This window comes from Chiloscyllium punctatum, chromosome 39 (genome assembly GCF_047496795.1).
Source record: "Chiloscyllium punctatum isolate Juve2018m chromosome 39, sChiPun1.3, whole genome shotgun sequence".
Lineage (NCBI taxonomy): Eukaryota > Metazoa > Chordata > Chondrichthyes > Orectolobiformes > Hemiscylliidae > Chiloscyllium > Chiloscyllium punctatum.
In genome coordinates, this window is record NC_092777.1 from 22,778,316 (window position 1) to 22,797,834 (window position 19,519).

The window sequence follows — 19,519 nt, forward strand, 5'->3', positions numbered from 1 at the left end:
TGAAATGTTATCTCTGTTTCGCTCTCCACAGATGCTCATAGATCCACTGAGGTTCTCCAGTAACTTGTTTGTTTCAGATATCCAGCATCCACACTATTTTGCTTTTTTCAGTGTGCAGTGTGATCACAATTGCCTATGTTCTAGGCAAACTAATGAGTGCAGAAAGTACTTTAGACATATTCAACAATGAGTCTCACTGCCCCCTGCCCATTGGGGAGCCTGCTTTACAACAGCTGGTCTGGAGAACTCTGGGGTTCTTGGCTTCATTCGCAATCCCAGGCCAAGTTCCTGACTGTTAACAATGTTTTGAATTTAAGATGGCGTGCTGTACCATCATTCTGTCGTACTTTCAGTACTCTCCCGGATATTCCACTATCCAGAGAAACACTTCCAGGTGGCTCTGTGTGACGGCCAAACAGGACAATTCTCACAACAGTGTCATTTCACATGGTCCTTCCTCAGCCAACACAAGCTGCTTTCAGTAGTTGGCCTGTTTCCCACGTACTTTAATGAGTAGTTGAATGGTTGTGTCCAATTAACCCTTGATCTGGTTTGAATGTATCATTTTTATGCTCTCAGTACTGTTGGATGATCAACCATGATGATAATGAATGCTGGAACAGGCTCAAAGGGCTGAATTGCTGCCTCCCTACATATGTGTCTCATCAAACTTAATGTGCTGTCAGATCGACAACTTTATTCCTTAAATTTATTACAGTTTAGCCTCCATACAATTTGTAGACCACTTTCCATTGATCAAAAAGAGAAAAATTAGTATGTAGCTGGGTTATAAAGGTCTCAATGTGTTCTGTGACACTTGGGGTTGGATGGATGTTCATCATTGTAAAAGTATCTCAAACATGGGTAGATACTCTGCTTTTTCTATAATCACCTCAAATTTTAGTTTGGTTTGTTGTTTCTTTTGGGGGCTAGTGTGTTGCAGGAGTATTGTGGATGCAGGACGAAAGTATCTTTTTGTTCACTTCACGCTGTAAAGTTGGGTTTGTTCTTTAACTGCAGCCAATTTGAACTCTGAGGGCAGAGGTACAGAGAGTCCGAATTTGTCACTTGGTAAAGCCAGCACTGACCAGACCCGTTCACCAAAATCCACAGAGCGGCTCCTGGAGGATGGTGAGGCTTGTTTTTCAGAAAACCAGAATAAAAAACCAGGTAAAAGTCACCATGGAATCTATTAATGCAAATCACCTGCCCGTGCTTACGTTGCATTTTATTTTCTGTGTTTTCTTGTTCAAGTAGTAGTTAACTTGTGGGTGATTGTGAGCTGGAATCTTTATGCAGAGCAGTGTTGAGAGAGAAATTCATTGCCTTAAATATTTTATCTTTTTTAATAAAAATAATTTGGTTAGTTGGTCACGTAAAATTTGAGTTGCTGGTGCCAGCCATTTTCTCATGCATTTCTCAGGACATTGCCTTAACAAATCAGAGTCCTCCTGCCTTTATATAAAGCTAAACAAATCTTGGCAGTGAACAACTGAGCACACATTTTTTCTAGATTAGATTCGATTCCCTACAGCATGGAAACAGTCCCTTCGTCCCAACACGTCCACACCGACCCGCTGAAGATAAATCCACCCAGACCCATTCCCCTACCCTGAATAACGCACTTAGCATCATGGGCAGTTTAGCATGGCCAGTTCACCTGACCTGCACATCTCTGGATTGTGAGAGGAAACCAGAGAACCCAAAAGAAACCCACACAGACACAGGGAGAATCTGCAAACTCCACACAGACAATCACCTGAGGTGAGAATCTAACCCGGGTCCTTGGCGCTGTGAGGCAGCAGCGCTAACCGTTGAGCCACCGTGCTGCCCACTCCTCGTCTGTGGGATGATATTGATGGTGGGTGTTGAGCAAATTAAAAGTTGGTAAGGTCAGATGCTCTCCCTGTCTTTATAAATCTTTGCTGACAATCTTCTGCCTTTGTTTTTTTCTCTAGAGAGAAGCCCAAAATCAGCAAGGGATACTTCCCTGGTGGTGGCTTTTGTCTGCAAGGTGGGCGTTAATTTTCCCATTAGAACAGGTAGAGGTATTAAAAATCAGAAGCTGTTTTGGTAGGATAAATGTGATTCCAGTGGTGTTTTTCAGTGACCAATTTCAGGTGACTCTGTTATAGATTAGACCAAAACTCCTTCAGATATATTAAGGCGATAGCCTAGGCCCTAACTTTTATTTAAAAGCAAGTGTAGGGTGTACTTTATTTTGTCCCTTAAAATGGCACCAGATGGTGGCGATGACACTGTTCTCTGTATCTCCCTAGACATGCGATTAATCATTCATTCAGATGTAATTTGATTGGTTACACGATACTCCACTTTAAGTTCAGCATACTTTATTCTTACCCTACAGTTAAAATACAAAGAAGAAACTCTACTGGAAAACTTAACAGAATAATAACTTATTTATCTACAAAACGCAATATAGTAACATCCTTGAACACACCCTTAGCAAAGGTAAATTCAGTACAACAAATCGTCTCGCACGCAATTCTAGCAGCTGCGAGAAAACTCAAGAGGTTTAGCTTTAACAGAGAGGGATGAGCTTCTTTATTCGAGCTTCCTCCAAAAAAGAAACCCAAGGCCTTACAAGCTCTTTATTGGTTTGGAAGATACAGCTTTCCAACTATGTTTCAAAATCTCTGTTCTAAATTAAAACCAGGCCAAAATGCATCTCTCAAAGCTTTAATATCATCACAGCACGGTGAAGGCAATTCCAGTGGCATTTTTCATTAACCAATTTCAGGTGACTGGCAGTAATACTGGAACAGGAGAAGCAGGGAAACTTTTGTTCACTTAGTCAGTTCTTACCATCTGAAGTGCACTGCCTGAAGGACTGATGTACACAGCTCCAATAATAACTTTCAAAAGAAACTTTGAAACGTAGTTTGTGTGACAATTGGCTGGGAAATGATTGAGGGGAACAGGGTTGAATGGCGAGCTCTTTCATTGAGAGCTCCAGTTAGAGTCTAGACAACCCTTTACTGAGTTGCTCTAATCGGATAATGTTCATTCGCAGCTTCACCCAAAGAAAGGAAACTTCCTCGTCATGAAGGCAAAGGAGCTTGGTCTGCCAGTGTAAGTAGCAGTGTTCTGGCCCTTGTCCTATTGAATGTCTGAAGTAGACAAGGAAGAAGTCACCATCCATGTGAGCAATTAAACTTGAATGGGAATGTGAGCTATTGGAGATGTATTGTTTTTGGGTGGGACCCTCTTTTCCCTAACCTATTCATCTGAGAGTAAAGATGCAAATTAATAAAGTACCATATCACAGCAGACAGTAATAACTTGATTTCTTCGCACAAAGACTATTGTCAGCAGATTTAACTTCCCAATAAGAGTCCCTCTGCCACATTAACTATCCGTTTGTCAGGGACTGTTTGCATTCAGATTTTATTTAATATAGCCATATGTTGACTGAATGCCGTTTACATTGGATTTCTATAAATTCCTTAGCTATTACCTAATAGTGATTCTTAAAATAAATCCATTGATTATTGCATTTTTAAAACCATATTCAGCAATCCAACACGGTTGATTTTTGTTGACTGGAGTTCGTAGGTAGGACGCGGTGCTTGGGTTGCAGGTTTGCAGATCCAGCATGTCAAATATCTGGGACTCCCTCCCTCTCTAGCTCTCTGCAAGATTCCACCTTCACACTGCCCTGTAAAATAAGTCATTAAGTGCTCTTACACTGTTGTGTGTTCTCATGTCAGTGTTCGACTTATATCAGAGAGATAAGGGAGAACAAATAATTTTACTAACATTCCTTTTTGAATTAAGATTTTTAGCTCCTTGTTTACCCATCAATACTTTTGTTGACTCCTTTATTTATTAGGCTGTACATGTGTTTATTTTTCTGTGCTTTTGTGTTTCAGGGGAACCTCTGCTATCGGTCCAATTGTTACTGCTTTGAAAGATGGCAAAACTGTAACGTTTGAAGGCAGGGAGGTTTGTCATTTTCTTCAGACTTTACCAGTGAATTGGATTCATGAACATGTACTTGCGCAGCTGTGTTATAAATAATGGTGAAGCTGCAAGCCAATATGGAGGAAGTGTGCTGCTTCTACTTGTTATTGTCTTCACTTTTCTTCGTATTCCAGTAAAAACACTTAAATCACTAATGGCTGTGTCTTTCTACTTTGTATTAAATTCATTAGTGCAAAATACATGTAATTGAATTAATTAATTTGCATCTAGTTGGTTTGGGAATGGAGATTCTTGTTGCCGTGAATGTTAATGCATGCGTAAGGTCCTCACATTCTTTAAAATTGGTGCAAACAGGACATCTGTGGAGAGAAGCAGTGATGACATTCTTCATTGGTGTGCCTGAAATAGCCTATTTGTTAGAAAGTGTGCTGAGGGCTCTGAGAGAGTGGTTGTCATTTAGAATGGCTATATGGACTGTTTTTTTCTTTTCAACAGCTTTGCCAATGAGTTCAATTTGACTAGTATTTGTGAATAATTTCAAGTTCCTTCTGCGTTTTAAATAAGTCATCAGTGTGCCTGTTGGAGCCAAATTTGCTATAAAACATTCAATAGAGCTCCTAAATATAAACCTTTTGTGGACATAAGATTTAGACTTTGAGATCTGGATGTTTTTCTTACCTTATTTTTTGGTTTTCTTTTATTTCTGCTAGTATTTTTGAGATTCTGGTTTTGTAGTCAAGATGTGCCTGAGAATGGTGAGCTTGTACACTTTTCACTGTATTCGTGTACTCCGATTCTTGAGTACATGTGACAATAAGATCTAATTCTAAATGCCTCAAGCGTCACCTGCTTCAGAGATGTCATAACACATCTGAAGAGTTAAATTGAGAAATATCTATAAAGACCCAACACAAGTACTTAACTAGGTGAAGGTGAGTACTGCAGATGCTGGAGATCAGTCAAGATTAGTGTGGTGCTGGAAAAGCACAGCAGGTCAAGCAGCATCCGAGGGGCAGGAAAATTGACGTTTCGGGCAAAAGCCCTTCATCAGCCCTGAGGAAGGGCTTTTGCCCGAAACGTCGATTTTCTTGCTCCTCAGATGCTGCCTGACCTGCTGTGCTTTGCCAGCATCACTCTAATCTTGACAAGTACTTACCTATTTGATGCTAATCGTGGAAGGTTGCAGCAATTTTCCATTCTTAATTTTCTCCTTCCTAAGTCTGCTCAGCGTAAGAGTTCAGCATTCCTAAAGTAGAATTCATCCACGCTTAAATACTTAATAGACCTTTACTTGACCTGTTGTTTCCCATTATGTCACTCGAGATGCTCATTAGAGTGGTTTTATGTTAATTGAAAGAATCTAAGTTATGTTTGATGCTTAAGTCCCATTTATCCTATTTTGCAGATCCACCCTGATGAAGTGTGTACACCTGCTGATCCAGGGCCCACATTTGTTGTGTTGGAATGTCCCAGTCAGAAATTTATTGAGCCCATGTGTGAGAATGAACAACTCCGCAAGTGAGTGGATTGTCATGACTTTCCTGAAACAATTGTTAGTAGCATTGGAAATCTCATGTTTTGGAGAACATAAATCCAGATGTGAACCTCTTTAGACTTTCTCTACTCTCTAAGCAAAAGGGTATTGAAACTATAGCTTTCCAACCTAAATGATGACTGGTGAGAATGCATGTATTTCCCTCTGGTCTTTTGGACCCATTATTCATCATTTCACTGCTAAAGGGTGAATAGTCAGATGGTTGCCTGCCCTTTACCATTGTAGCCCTGTTTTCTTGATTTGCCTCAGTAGTTTCTGACAGACATATCTTGATGCATCCTACATAAGAGTTGTCTTTTCAATTTGCAGGCAGTGTCAGGCTGTAACATATCTGTGCTTTGTTAAAGCAGTACCATTAGGAAGCTGGGCAATGTACTTGTAATCTTGTGTCTGCGACTTGTTTTTTATTAACATCATTTTTATTGCAGGTATCAAACTGGAGGTTCTGAAAGCCCTGCTGCATTAGTTGTTCACATGACACCTGAGTCTGTTTTGGAAAATAACATTTATAAATCATGGATGGAGAGGTAATTCAATTTTATGAAGTTTGCTATGTTGGCTTAACTCCATTACTCTGTGGGGATGAGGGACTAATTGTTATTCAACATAGAAGTAAAAAAAGACAAAGCAAATATCGCTCTAGATGACTTCTGGGATTACATTCTTCCTATTTGCAATGATAGTGATACTGCATCAAAACCAAAAGATGAAAGAGCAGAAGTGGACCATTCAGCCCATAAAGAATGCTCTGCTGTCAGATCTCACAATGAATCCTCGGTTAATGGATTGTAGGTTTTTTTGTGATCTGGCTACTGTCAGCCTTGCATTAATGCGTTCATTAATGCATTAATGTGCTTTTAACAAAAGAACATGGACTCTTCAGACATGCAACAAAAGAACATGGACTCTTCAGACATGCGGGGGAAATAAATAAACAATTTGGAAAGATCTTTCATTTAAACAGCAAAATTAAATTGTGATTTTCTTGCCCCCAGCAGTATTCTTTAGAGACACCCCGCTCCACCCCAGTGAAGTATGCCTATTTTAACTAACTAATTTCTTACTCGACTGAGAAGGGTGAAAACATCTGTTTTCAGACTTTCTGCACTCTGACCAGATTTAATGACACTGACCTGAGTTAGGCAGGCGCTGATTAATTCACTGACCTTTTCTCCCCAAACTGAACTTGTGAAAAGCCCTGCCAAGTAAAGCTGTTCGAGGAGTTTGACTTCTTTCCAGCTTTGATGGCCTGGAGACTACCAAAACCTAAACTTTGCTGATGTGAATCACTTCTTCCCAACTGAACAGAATCTGGGACCCTGGTAACTTGTTCTTTTTCCCTCCCATTTGGACATAACACCTAACGTGATAAACTCACTTTTCATTGAGCACCTCCCAGGTAGCTTTCTCGTCACTTACCTTGCACGTGCTTTCTTGGAAAGGCTATTTTAAACTCCTGGTCAAAAGTATTGCTTTTTCTTAGTTTTAATTCTGTCAAGATAACTTTAAGTACCTGTTTAGTTCTGGATTCTGCATTCCCAAATGTTGTTCCAAACCATTTGTCACTTGTAGTTTAGTAAATTTTCTTTGTTTAATGGTCAGCAGCTGTGAACTGCAATATGTCAATAATGTCTTTGTTTATTGACAGTAATGTTTTCAGTATGTGATAGAAATCAGTATATATTGCATTGTACAGTGTTCTGTTACATTTGATAAGTTGCATAAATATTGTTGTCCTTTTTTTAAAAAACCTCAATAGTGTTTATCGCACTAGACTTTTCTCACAATGCCATGTTTAGACAGCAATTCCTTGAGCTGTCAATCAGATTGAGACTTGGGAATACACTGCCGCGATAATTATGCTTTATAGAAAGCAACCAAGCATTAATATTGACATAAGAATGGCCCTTCAGTAAAGTCGATGAATGACTGTTGTAATTGCTAGATAACATTTAGTTTTTAAATCCTTCACGAATTCAGGCAAGCAGATTATTTTGGCTCATTTTTTTAAACAAAGATGAACATTATGTGTGAGCACTTCAACATTGTACAGATCTCTCTTTAGCCTTCAAGACCATTGTTTCTACTCTGCCAGATTTTTAAAAAAAATCTCTCTCACTGTGGGTTAAGGTCCTTGCTACAGTGTCTCTTTGAACTTTAGCCCTGGGGTTTCCCTGCTGCATGAATTCCCGCCACCCTTACCCCTACTGTCAAAAATAAGATTTGTCAATAATAGGGGTATGTCTTCTGCATCCAGGCTCCCCCTCCTGATTTTTAGAGGTCCATTGTGTCTTAATGACACCCTGAAAAATCAGTGCCCAAGTTTGTTTCTTTATTCCAGCTCTTTAGATGTCTAAATATACTTAGACTGAATTTGATGCATGCCTGTCCTGATAGACAGCAAGCACAGGTGTCTTTTAAGTGTGGTGATGTGTGCTTGTTTGTCTTGGTGGTTTTATTCCCCATCTCTCTCTCATACTTCGCTCCATCCACAGGTTCGGACCGACCACTGAACACCTGATCCTCAATGAACACAATCAATCTGTGCATAACCTGCGCAGCCACAAGATCCAGACCCAACTCCATCTAATTCACCCAGAGATCTTCCCCTTACTGCAAACCTTTCGGATTAAGGTAGCAATGTGTTTCAAGGTCTGAGGCTGTGGAATTATAAGGAGATAATGAGTATTTATGGTGGGTGTCTGTCAATAAAGGAGGGAAGGGTGATCACACTGAGCTACTTGCCCCCTTTTGTTTTTCAGTTTTGCTTGGTAGCAGCAGCTGTATACAGAACAACCTCGATTATCCGAACATCAGTTATCTGAATTTTGGATTATCTGAACAAGATCTCCAGGTCCTATAAAAACGCTATCCATTCTCTGAACAATTCGTCATCCAAACTCTGTTATCCGCACAAAATACTGCCCACCTGTCTCATTCGGATAATCGAGATTGTTCTGTATCCTACAGTGTACTAAGAAATGGAGTGTCTATCGATTATCCACTGGCATGTTGACTGGGAATGAGAGTCTCTTTTTCCCTCGGTACTTTCTTCTGTAATCCCCACTAAAGTGTCTCTTCAATCTGGTTAAAGGTTTTGTCTGGGATGTTGGCCTGGGGCAGCAGTCTATCTAATGTCAAAAATGGTGCAGGTTAAAGGAGAAGAACACAGTGGCACAGAGGCATGCCCACGTTGTGATGTTGATGGGTGTGGCACTGGAGCTGAGCATTTATTTTCTCGATGAAGAGGGAAAAGAGGGACTTTTTTTTTTTAAAAGTGCATCATTATGGAACAGACCGAACCCCATTCAATATATCAAGGAGATAGTCCTCTACATCTAACTTTTTATCTTATTTAAAAGACAAGTGTAAGGTTCTGTTTTTGTGATGTAATTTGATTGGTCACACTACTTGGCTTTAAGCATTTTGTTCTTATCCTACAGTTAATGTACAAAGAAAAGAAAGAAGAATTAGAATAACTTTAACTCTATTAATAGATTGTTTAACTACCAAACAGCAACTATTCCAGTATAGCAACAATCCTAAGACACACCCTTGGCAAAGGCCAATGCAGTAAATAGATTTTCTTGCATACGATGTTTCTCCAGTCCAGGGGAAAAGAACACCAAGAGAAAATTCTGGTGGAGAGAGTTGAAACCGATTTCACAACAAACTTGAAAACCCCAATTACCGAAAGCTCAATAAAGCCATGTTCTGTGGGAGCCTGACTCCACCCATTCATGCTGCTTTTATTGTTCCAAGTCTGAAAACCAAAAAGCCTGAAGGTGTCTCAAGTGGTTAATTTAGATTAGATTAAATTCCCTACAGTGCGGAAACAGACCCTTCGGCCCAACAAGTCCACACCGACCCTCTGAGGAGTAACCCACCCAGACCCATTCACCTACTCCCTACTAATGCACTTATCACTGGGTAATTTAGCATGACCAATTCACCTAACCCGCACATCTTTGGACTGTGGGAGAAAACCGGAGGAAACCCATGCAGACACAGGGAGAATGTGCACACTCCACGTAGACAGTCGCCCGAGGATAGAAGAGGCAATTCAGTACCTCTGGCTGAAAACCCTCTCTTCAAAACAAAACAGGACGCAATATACCTCTCAAAACCAATGAAGCAAATGTGCAACGTAAACTACTGGCAGCCTTTCTCGGGCCTTGCTTTAGTCATCTTATGTCTGGCTTATTCTTCACACTTTTCTAGAATGTATTTTAATGTGCAACCTGATGTGCTTACAATGATGTTGATATTGACCTGCTAAGCTCACTATGCCAAGTGCGAGAATGCTTTAAAAATCTGATAAGCAAAGCACAATGTTTCGGCTGAAGTTTCAATTCCACAGCCATTTCGCTATTTGACTCAGCTTTTTAAATAAAGCAATAGTCACTATTGAAAGCTAATTAGCATTCAGTTGGGTAAAATTGGATGTCCGGTTGGCTGGCTGGTGCAATGCAGGAATAGTGTATATATATATATATATATATATGGAGGAACCATGATTATCCGAAAGACCGGGATGGGGAGTATTTCACTCGGTTAATTGAATGCCGGATAACATTGTTAGCCAAGCATCGGGAACTTGCAACCTTGTTCGGATAATCTGAAGTTCGATTCATCGAATGCCAGATAATCGAGGTTCCTCTGTATTTACAAATAAAGGAAGAAATTAGAATTTCACTGAATTTTAACATTTTGTTTTGATTCAATGAATATCGATAATTCACCAACTTTTGGTTTCAGGAAGAGCCGGCCTCTCTCAATATGCCGACTGTTCGAGGTGAATGTTTGCTGAAGTACCAGCTGAGGCCTAGGTTTGAATGGCAAAGGTCAGTTCACGTAAGTTTGACCTTTTTTTTTTATATTGTGGTCATCCTCTGGAGACTGCAGTGAACTGAGCAAAACCAGAAGCTAAAATATGGTCTCTGAAAACTGAGCTCTTCTGTCCTCCTTTTGTAAAGTTTTTGTTTGTATGCTTTTCTGTGCCTATGTGGTATCAAACAGAATGTTTGTTGCTTTGACAATTAGCTGCGTTCATGCATGTATATTACAAAGGAAACAGATTGATACCCAGAGGTCACAAATATAAGGTAGTCATCAATAAATCCATTAGGGATTTGGGAAGAAACGTGGCCAAAAATGTGATTAAGATGTGGAAAAGTGACAGCAATGAAATGCAGAGGCAAGTACTCGAGCAGATGATGAGGCATGTGAGGGTGATAAAAAGATCATGCTGATGGGATTCGATGAAGAAGACTGGCAGGAGATCCATTTGGAGCAGAAGCGTTGGTATAAATAAGTTGACTTGACAATTTCTAATGGTTGTAGAGCAGAAGTAAGCACTTGTTCTAATTAAATCAGCTTTATTATCACAAACTCCAATGAGTACATTAAAAAGTTTGCAAGCTGCACTTAAGGTGCCATCTTGGGTACAACGTACCGAGGTACTCATTCTTCACTACAAGTTCTGAGGAAGAAAAAACTGAGAAAAATAAAGAAATAAAAACTCCTGTGTTGGAATAAATTAGAAAGTAAAAGGTTCAGAGCAACCTTTCTTCCAACCCAGTCACACTGACACTTAGCCTCCAGACTGCACCAAACTTCATCCCCCGGCCTAGAGACTGCTCTGGAATCCTCTTGAGAACTGACAGCCCATGCTGGGCCAAGAAACCATCCCATGCTGAGGTGGGTGACAGTCCGGCTGGGAGGACGCCACGCTAGGTTGGCGCGGAGTTTAGGACGTCTAAGAAGGAATGAGAGGGGAGAAAAGCAATAATGGAGTGAATAAACTCTGGCTGAAGCATCCTACTCTGCCACCAAATTGGAACTGAGTTTATACCTTGCTGGCTGTTTGTTTGAAGAGCCTAAACCTTGCCCTGCTTTCTTGATTGGTCTTAGCCATCCTGTATCACGTGCTTCAAAGGGTCAGTTGTAATGGTTTATCAGCGCACACAACAGCTGCAGTACAGGAGGAAACCATTTGGAGCTTCCTGTGTGTGTCAGCTGTCTGCCTGAGCATCTCAAATATTCTCACTGCCCCATCCTTTCTCTGTACCCGTGGAGTTCGTCTTTCCTCTTCAATTAATTGTAATTCTGTTTTTCCAGCAGTTGAATCCACTGTCACCAAAAGCAGGTGGTACCTTTCAGACTGTTATGTGGAAGATGTTGCTTTTCTCCTGTTGCTATATATCTTTGATCAGTGCCATGTGGTTCCTAACAGCAATGGTTTCTCCCTACCTGCTTTGTCCAGGCCGCCTTATGTTTTACACAGAACAGGCCTTGCTCCAATCCATCTGTAAATGAAACCTGTCATCAAAAGAGCTCTTGCTGTGATATAGTTTTACCAGCAAATCATTGATTCTAATTTTACTTGGACCAGATCCATTCTCAATGTACTGAAATTGTGCTTCTAATTTATTGTTCTTATTTTAAGTTGCCTTCTTTCCTCTTTTGAATAGCTCATGTTATTTTTTTCGAAGTCAGGGCGGCTTGGAGGGGAAACTGCAGGTGCTGATATTCCCATGTGTCTGCTGCCTTGTCCTTCTAGATGGAAGCCTGCGTGTTTGGAAGGTGCTGTGTAAAGATCTTGAATGGAACTTCTCTGCCATAAGCGCAATAGTGATTGCATTCAAAAGCAATGGCTATTTGTGAAAATCTCCCAGCTTTTCAGGCACACCTTCAGACTTCAAAACCTAAAACTTGAACTGCTCCGGTTAATGTCAATTCTTTTCCTTCTGCTTATGGAGGATCCCAGAAGCATACTGGAGCGCCAACAGACCATGATGTAGATTAAATTATTAAACTAAACTGCCTTTCAATATGCAGGTAGACTGGGAAAATCAGGTTGGTGGTGGATTGCAAGAAAAGGAATTTGTGGAATATCCATGGAATTGCTTTTTTGAGCAGTTTATGGTGGAGCCCGCTAGGAAACCGGCTATACTGGATTTAGTGTTGTGCAATGAGGCAAGCTTGATAAGGGATCTTGAGGTGAAAAAAACCTTGGGAGGCAGTGATCATAATATGATTGAATTTACTCTGCAATTTGAGAGGGGGAAGATAGAATCAGAGGTAATATTATTACAACTGAATAAAGGTAACTAGAGAGGCATGAGGGTGGAGCTGGCTACAATTGATTGGGAGAGGAACCTAGTAGGAAAGACATTGGAACAGCAATGGCAAGAGTTTGTAGGAGTATTTCAGGAGACACAGCATAGATTCATCCTGAGGAAAAAGAAGCATGGTACAGGGAGGATGAGGTAACCATAGCTGACCAGGAAAGTCAGGGATAGCATAAAAGCAAAAGAGAAAGCAATATAATGTGGTGAAGGATAGTGGGAAACCAGAGGATTGGGAAGCTTACAAAGACTCAACAGAGGGCAACAAAAAAAAATGGAGAAGATTAAACATGAGGGTAAGTTAGCCAGTAATATAAAAGAAGACTGCAAGAGTTTCTTTAGATATTCTTTTAGATAAAGGGCCAAAGAGGCAAAAGTTGACATTGGGCTGCTGGAAAATGACACTGGAGAAATAGTAGTGGGGATCAAAGAAATGCCTGAGGAACTGAATAATGACTTCGTGTCAGTCTTCACAGTGGAAGACATGAGAAATATCCCAAAAATTCAAGAGAGTGAGATGGCAGAGCTGGTGGCCATCACTAGGGAGAAAGTGCCAGAAAAACAGATGGGCCTGAAGGTGGATAAATCACCTGGAGCAGATGGACTACACCCCAGAGTTTCCAAGGAGATAACTGAAGATGTAGTGGAGATGTTAGTGGTGATCTTTCAGAAATTACTAGAATTGGGGAGCGTCCCAGAGGACGAGAACGTTGCTAATGTAACTTCCCTGTTTTAAAAAGGGGGTAAGGCAAAAGATGGAATATTACAGACCAACTAGCCTAACCTTGGTCGTGGGTAAGATCCTGGAATCCATAGTGAAGGAGGGGATTACTGAAAACTTGGAAATGTGTGGTAAAATAGGGCAAAGTCAGTGTGGTTTCATCATGAAGGGGTCGTGCCTGACAAATCTGATCACATTCTTTGAGGAAGTAATAAGCATGTTAGACCAAGGAGAGCAAATGGATGTTCCCGACCTGGATCGCAAGAAGGCCTTTGACAAGGTGCCACACAGGAGACTGCTGAAAAAGATAAGGGCACATGGTGTCAGAGGCAAAGCGCTAGCATGGATAAAAGCTTGGCTGTCTGACAGACAGCAGAGAGTGGGGATAAAAAGATGGCAGCCACTGACAAGTGGTGTTCCGCAAGGATCAGTATTGAAACCACAACTTTTCACCTTTTATACATTAATGATCTCGATGAAGGAACTGAGAGCATTATTGCAGATGATCTAAAGATAGGGAGATGGGACAGGTAGCATTGAGGAGGCGGGGAACATGCAGAAGGATTTAGACAGGTTAGAAGTGGCAGGTGGAGTACCGTTTGGGAAAGTGTGAGGTCAGGCATTTTGTTAGGAAGAATAGAGGCATGGGCTATTTTCTAAATGGGGAGAAAATTCAGAAGTCTGAAGTACAAAGAGACTTGAGGGTTCTAGTCAAAGATTCTGCCAAGGTAAACTTACAGGTTGAGCCAGTGGTTAGGAAGGCAAATGCAATGATGGCATTTATTTTGAGAGGACGTGAATGTAAAAGCAGGGATGTATGTCTGAGACTCTATAAGGCTCTGGTGAGACCACATTTGGAGTATTGTGCGCTGTTTTGGGACCCCTATCTCAGGAAGGATGCACTGGCCCTGGAGCATGTTCAGAGAAGGTTCACAAGAATGGTTCTAAGAATGAAAAACTGAACATCTGAGGAACATTTGAGGACTCTGGGTTTGTACTTGATAGGAGTTTAGAAGGATGAAGGGAGGGGGATCTGATTTGAAGGGTACAGAATACTGAATGGCCTGGACAGTGTACATGTTGGGAAGATGTTTCCATTGGTAGGAGAGACTGGGACCAGAGGGCACAGCCTTAGAGTAAAGGGAAGACTTTAGAACAGAGAGAAGGAGCAACTTCTTCAGCCAGAGAGTGACGAATCTATGGAATTGTGACAGAAGGCTGTGGAGGCCAGGTCTTTGAGTATATTTAACACTGAGGTAGATATCTCTTGATACTGGAGAATCTACAGGGCGAATGCACTTGAGAAACTTATTACCTATGATTGAATAGCGGAGCAGACTCGATGGGTTGAATGGCCGAATTTCTGCTCCTGTGTCTTGTAGTCTAAACTGAACACCTAAATACATTTTAATCCATGTGGAAACTTTTACCATTCTAAGTTTATCTTCATACAGTGTATCCATTATGTTTAGTCCACATGCTGTGCTGTCCACCAGAAATTCTTTTTTTGTTGTTGAAGTTCTTGAAATCGTTTAATTTTCTTCCTCTTACAGTGGTGTGATTTTGTATGAAAGACAGTTAATCCCTTGATAAATTATTGATGTAACTCCATGCAGAAACAATTTTTAGTCTTTGGATGATTTCCTGAAACAATGAAGGTGAAATAATCTGTTTTCTTTCTCCATTTCAATGACAGACGTTCTTTCCTGAAGACTAGCTCACAACTTGCATGTCATTGTGTATAGCTGGATGTTTTGTCATTTTTTTTTTGTCTGATAAATGTTATTATACTGAACAGTATATTACCCCTATCCATGTGTTTATATCTAACCCATATCTGTTGTGCTCTCCTGTTGATTGCTCCTTAAAATAAAGGGTAAGATTCAAGTTTCCCGACATACCCAAAATTTATAAGATTCCTCCAGACAGCCTGACTGATTGATTGTCATTCTACAAGGCAATTAAAACACATCTATAAATTTCGGTCTGATTTCTTCCACGCATCTTCACTCTTTACTAAACCTGGCAAAAACAGTTAATAAGTGTAAAGTGGCAGCAATGATACTGAAGTTTAAACTGTACGTACTTTGAGTGAAGAAAGTTTTCACAATCAAAATTTCAAAACTTGACAGAGCTGTACATCAGAAATGTGGGCGGCACGGTGGCACAGTGGTTAGCACTGCTGCCTCACAGCGCCAGAGACCCGGGTTCAATTCCTGCCTCAGGCGACTGACTGTGTGGAGTTTGCACGTTCTCCCCGTGTCTGCGTGGGTTTCCTCCGGGTGCTCCGGTTTCCTCCCACAGTCCAAATGTGCAGGTCAGGTGAATTGGCCATGCTAAATTGCCCGTAGTGTTAGGTAAGGGGTAGATGTAGGGGTAAGGGTGGGTTACGCTTCGGCGGGGCGGTGTGGACTTGTTGGGCCGAAGGGCCTGTTTCCACACTGTAAGTAATCTAATCTAATCGTAGAAACTGCATGAAGAGTTGGCCTTTGTCTGTGTCCATGGGTAGACACAACTAATTTTGTCCTCTGATATTTCTGTGTTATATATCAGCTAGTATCTTGTATCAGCTGATATATAAGCTAGTATCAGCTGTGTTATATATCATGGTGCTAGTATCATGTATTGATATCATTTGTATTGTTTTATTTTCTACGCTGTTCTCATTTCTGGACGTTTCTTGTGCTTTGACCCCATATTAGTAGAATCTTCCTATTTCTGCTCTGTGAGGCTGCAAAACTGCAAAAGTGAGAAATCAAATCATCACTGCTCAGTAGTAAACAGTCCTGCATTGTGATCCCAACGCCAACCCCATGACCTGTTCCTGTGGGGCTGGGGAGGTTTAAACTTCAGTATCATTGCTGCCACTTTAGACAGCTGTATCGTGCAGCCAACTTGTATTGAGTTTTAAATTTAAACAAGTACCTTATGACATTTCCAGGCTAGCCATGGCAGATTGTGGGTCATAAAGGCCGCTACTTAAAAAAAGGATACTTCAATTTGTGAAGCATTGCCAAAGAGATGTTGTGCCTTGTCATTTTGTACATTAACTGCAAGCTGTATTTTCTGTGCTATTTTCAGAGAAGCTGTAGTTGCAGATGACACTGAGGAGTTCATTAAAGAAGCTACAGAAATTCCAGGCTTCTTGGAGAAAGTCAGAGAGTGTAAAAATTTATTGTCAGCAGACCCTACTGTTTCATCAGGTAAGTGATTGGGCTGCCCTTGTTTTCTCAAGGAGATGGCTGGTTCTGAGTTGCTCTTTCTGTTAAGTTGCTGTGCTGTTTTTGTCTTGATGTATCCTGTAGTGTGTCACAGTCAGCAAATGAATGGCCACTGTCATCAATCACCCTCTACTTCAAATTTTTGTGTTTACTCGCATCATTTTTGCTCCACTTGACTATAGTTGCACCATTAAGAGGGACTTCTACCAATGGTAAAGGAGGTGTGCCAACAGTTGCACTTCAAATGTAACTATTTTGGGAGAGAAAAATCTTTAGTTGCCCAAGCCTCCTTACTGAGCTGGCCACAGTTTGTTCCTGAAGGAACCTGTCAGTTCAAATAGGAATGTTTTGTTGTTGTTGTTCAACTGATTCCACAATACATTTGAATGATGAGCTAGGTGTTTAGATGACAGTTCTTTCAATCAAACTGCTCAGATCTCGGAAGCTGCTGGTACTTGAACCTTGACTTCATGAGTCAGAGGTAAGGTTATCACTGCACCCCAAAGGCACCTCATAGGGCTGTTCTCGTCAGAGTGGGAGAGTGGGAGAGTGGGAGAGTGGGAGAGTGGGAGAGTGGGAGAGTGGGAGAGTGGGAGAGTGGGAGAGTGGGAGAGTGGGAGAGTGGGAGAGTGGGAGAGTGGGAGAGTGGGAGAGTGGGAGAGTGGGAGAGTGGCGACTGGTGATTGGTTAGCTTGAGCATTGTTATGCTCCTAGATCGAATAGTTAACCTGTTCAGAGATGTAATGACAAGCCTTCAGAGTATGTTGGACTTGAATCTCGGCCTCCTGGAAGAGAGGTATGTACATTACCACTGTGCCACAAAAGCCCCCTTGAAATAAGTTTGTTTTTAATCTAGAAGAGCTACTCCACATAACCCGTGATTTTATTTTTGAGCCATCAATTTGTCCACGGTATTTCCCACCGATTATCCACCACTATTAAATCTCCTGTGTTTTCCAATTAATTAACTGATATATAATGCCCAGGGGGGAAACAAAGATGACTTAATAGCATGTTAAATTGTGAAACAGCTGCAGTGCTTGGACTTTAATCTTGTTGTTATTTGCCAATATCCCTGATTAATTAGGCAGCTCAACAAAGTAACAATCATGTATTGCATTTCACAACATCTGTCATTTATGTACCATAAAATCAAACTGTCGGGATTATGGTGTGTGCATGCAGTGAGCCAGTCTCTTTGTCTTATTTACTATCATCTTTTTTCTTTGTAGATTTTAAAATGCATGTGTATTTTGTAACTCTTACTTGCCAGTCGGTGATGTCTAATGGTAAAATATTCCGTTTGCATTCCTAGGGCACATGGACAAGTACCCTGAGGTGGTTTTCCTTGGAACTGGATCTGCCATCCCAATGAAAATCCGAAACGTTAGCTCTATCATTCTAAACATTAAGTAAGTGTTTTTTTTTACCCATCATTTCTTCTGTTCACCAAAATAGTATTGCAGACGCAGAAGGGAACATTCAGTTGTAGTTGGATTTTAAAAAGTCCTAATTTGTGCTTTGCTATTTTGTTTTCTTTTGCTTTTTGCTGTCTCTCCTAATATCTCCTTGCTTAGCTCAGTATCATATTTTGTTTCATAACTATGTCCTTAGATATTTTGCTATGTTAAATGTAGTTAAAATGCGTGGTAAGTTTGCAGATATCTTTTTCTTAAATGAAAAATGCATAAGTTGGAGTAAATTTTAAAGCCAAGTCATTTTCTGTCTTGTATGTGGTTTGAAGAAAGACAGTTGGTAATGCTCTTTTTTTTGTTTTTGCCAACAGTGCAAAGTTATTTTTTAGTTTCCTTTCTCTATTTTCAGAGCTGTGTGCTAGTAGTTGTTCTATAAACAGGAGCTTTTGTCCTTATTAAAGAATACCATCAATAATAGTCTTATGAAATAGCCACCATTTTCTTCTGATCTCATTAGCACAAAGGTCAAATGTTAGCAGATTGCTTCAAAGTGAAAGAAGAGTAGTTCACTCCTGGTACAAAATTCCTTTTGATTCTAATAAGACTTTTTTAAAACTTCCTTTAGCGCGACATGCTCTATATTGTTAGATTGTGGTGAAGGCACTTTTGGACAGCTCTGTCGTCATTATGGCAATGATGTGGATGTGATCCTCTGTAACTTGTCAGCCATCTTTGTTTCTCACATGCATGCTGATCATCACACAGTGAGTATTTTCATTTCCAATGTGGGTCATACATACAATGCCTCGGTTAAACGGTGGAACTTATAACCTGTTGGGGGTCAGCAAATGTGGCCATTTCTATAATCTGACTCATTCATTGTGTGAATATAACTGCTGTCAGTGACTAGGGAAGTAATATCCTGGAGTAGGATTACAAATACCTTGTGAAGATCAGAAAGTTTCAAGGGAGAGTGAGAACCATGCAGGACAGAAGATAATTTATCATGTTCATGTCCAGCTGTCTGTGAAGAATGGCTCAGTTAGTTTTCCCCATCCCGAACACTTGTAGATGTTTGCCACGCTTTTTCTTTAGTAGACTATTCAATTCGCTTCAGAGATTTTGGAATCTGCCTTGGTATGCAAGTTGTTTGAAGCATGGATTCTTTTTGCCCACCAGAGGGAGACCAGTCTTTCATTGGAAAACAAACTAAATGTTTGAAATCAGGTAAAGTGCAAGGCTATGGGGAAAATACCAGGCCATGCGATTAATTTTGCATTGCTTGAGCAAAGAGCTCACATGGCACAATGAGCTGAATGTTATCCGCCTCCTGTGCTGAAAACCATTTCTGGTTAAATGCATGATACGCCCATGTGAATGGTAATGGAATGTCTATAAATGTAATGTTTTTACAGCGAAATGGCTCCCAATCTTTGGGCTAACTGTCTTAGCAACAGTGACAATAGTTGTGGGCCCGTATTGTCAATGTTCTTAAGCAACCTGTCCAGGGATGTTATGACACTCCTCTAGGG

The 19,519-nt window shown here is 40.7% G+C and overlaps 1 protein-coding gene across 1 annotated transcript in view; it reads left to right on the plus strand.

The window, feature by feature from the left end:
• Nucleotides 1–19,519, plus strand: part of elac2 (elaC ribonuclease Z 2) — a 52,230-nt gene that overhangs the window by 13,382 nt on the left and 19,329 nt on the right. The window contains exons 7-17 of the mRNA XM_072558305.1: nucleotides 1,021–1,170; nucleotides 1,959–2,014; nucleotides 3,035–3,093; nucleotides 3,894–3,966; nucleotides 5,351–5,463; nucleotides 5,929–6,027; nucleotides 7,996–8,134; nucleotides 10,259–10,344; nucleotides 16,433–16,554; nucleotides 17,888–17,984; nucleotides 18,613–18,751. Coding sequence (XP_072414406.1) covers nucleotides 1,021–1,170; nucleotides 1,959–2,014; nucleotides 3,035–3,093; nucleotides 3,894–3,966; nucleotides 5,351–5,463; nucleotides 5,929–6,027; nucleotides 7,996–8,134; nucleotides 10,259–10,344; nucleotides 16,433–16,554; nucleotides 17,888–17,984; nucleotides 18,613–18,751 — 1,133 coding nt within the window. The remainder of the gene's footprint in view (nucleotides 1–1,020; nucleotides 1,171–1,958; nucleotides 2,015–3,034; nucleotides 3,094–3,893; nucleotides 3,967–5,350; nucleotides 5,464–5,928; nucleotides 6,028–7,995; nucleotides 8,135–10,258; nucleotides 10,345–16,432; nucleotides 16,555–17,887; nucleotides 17,985–18,612; nucleotides 18,752–19,519) is intronic.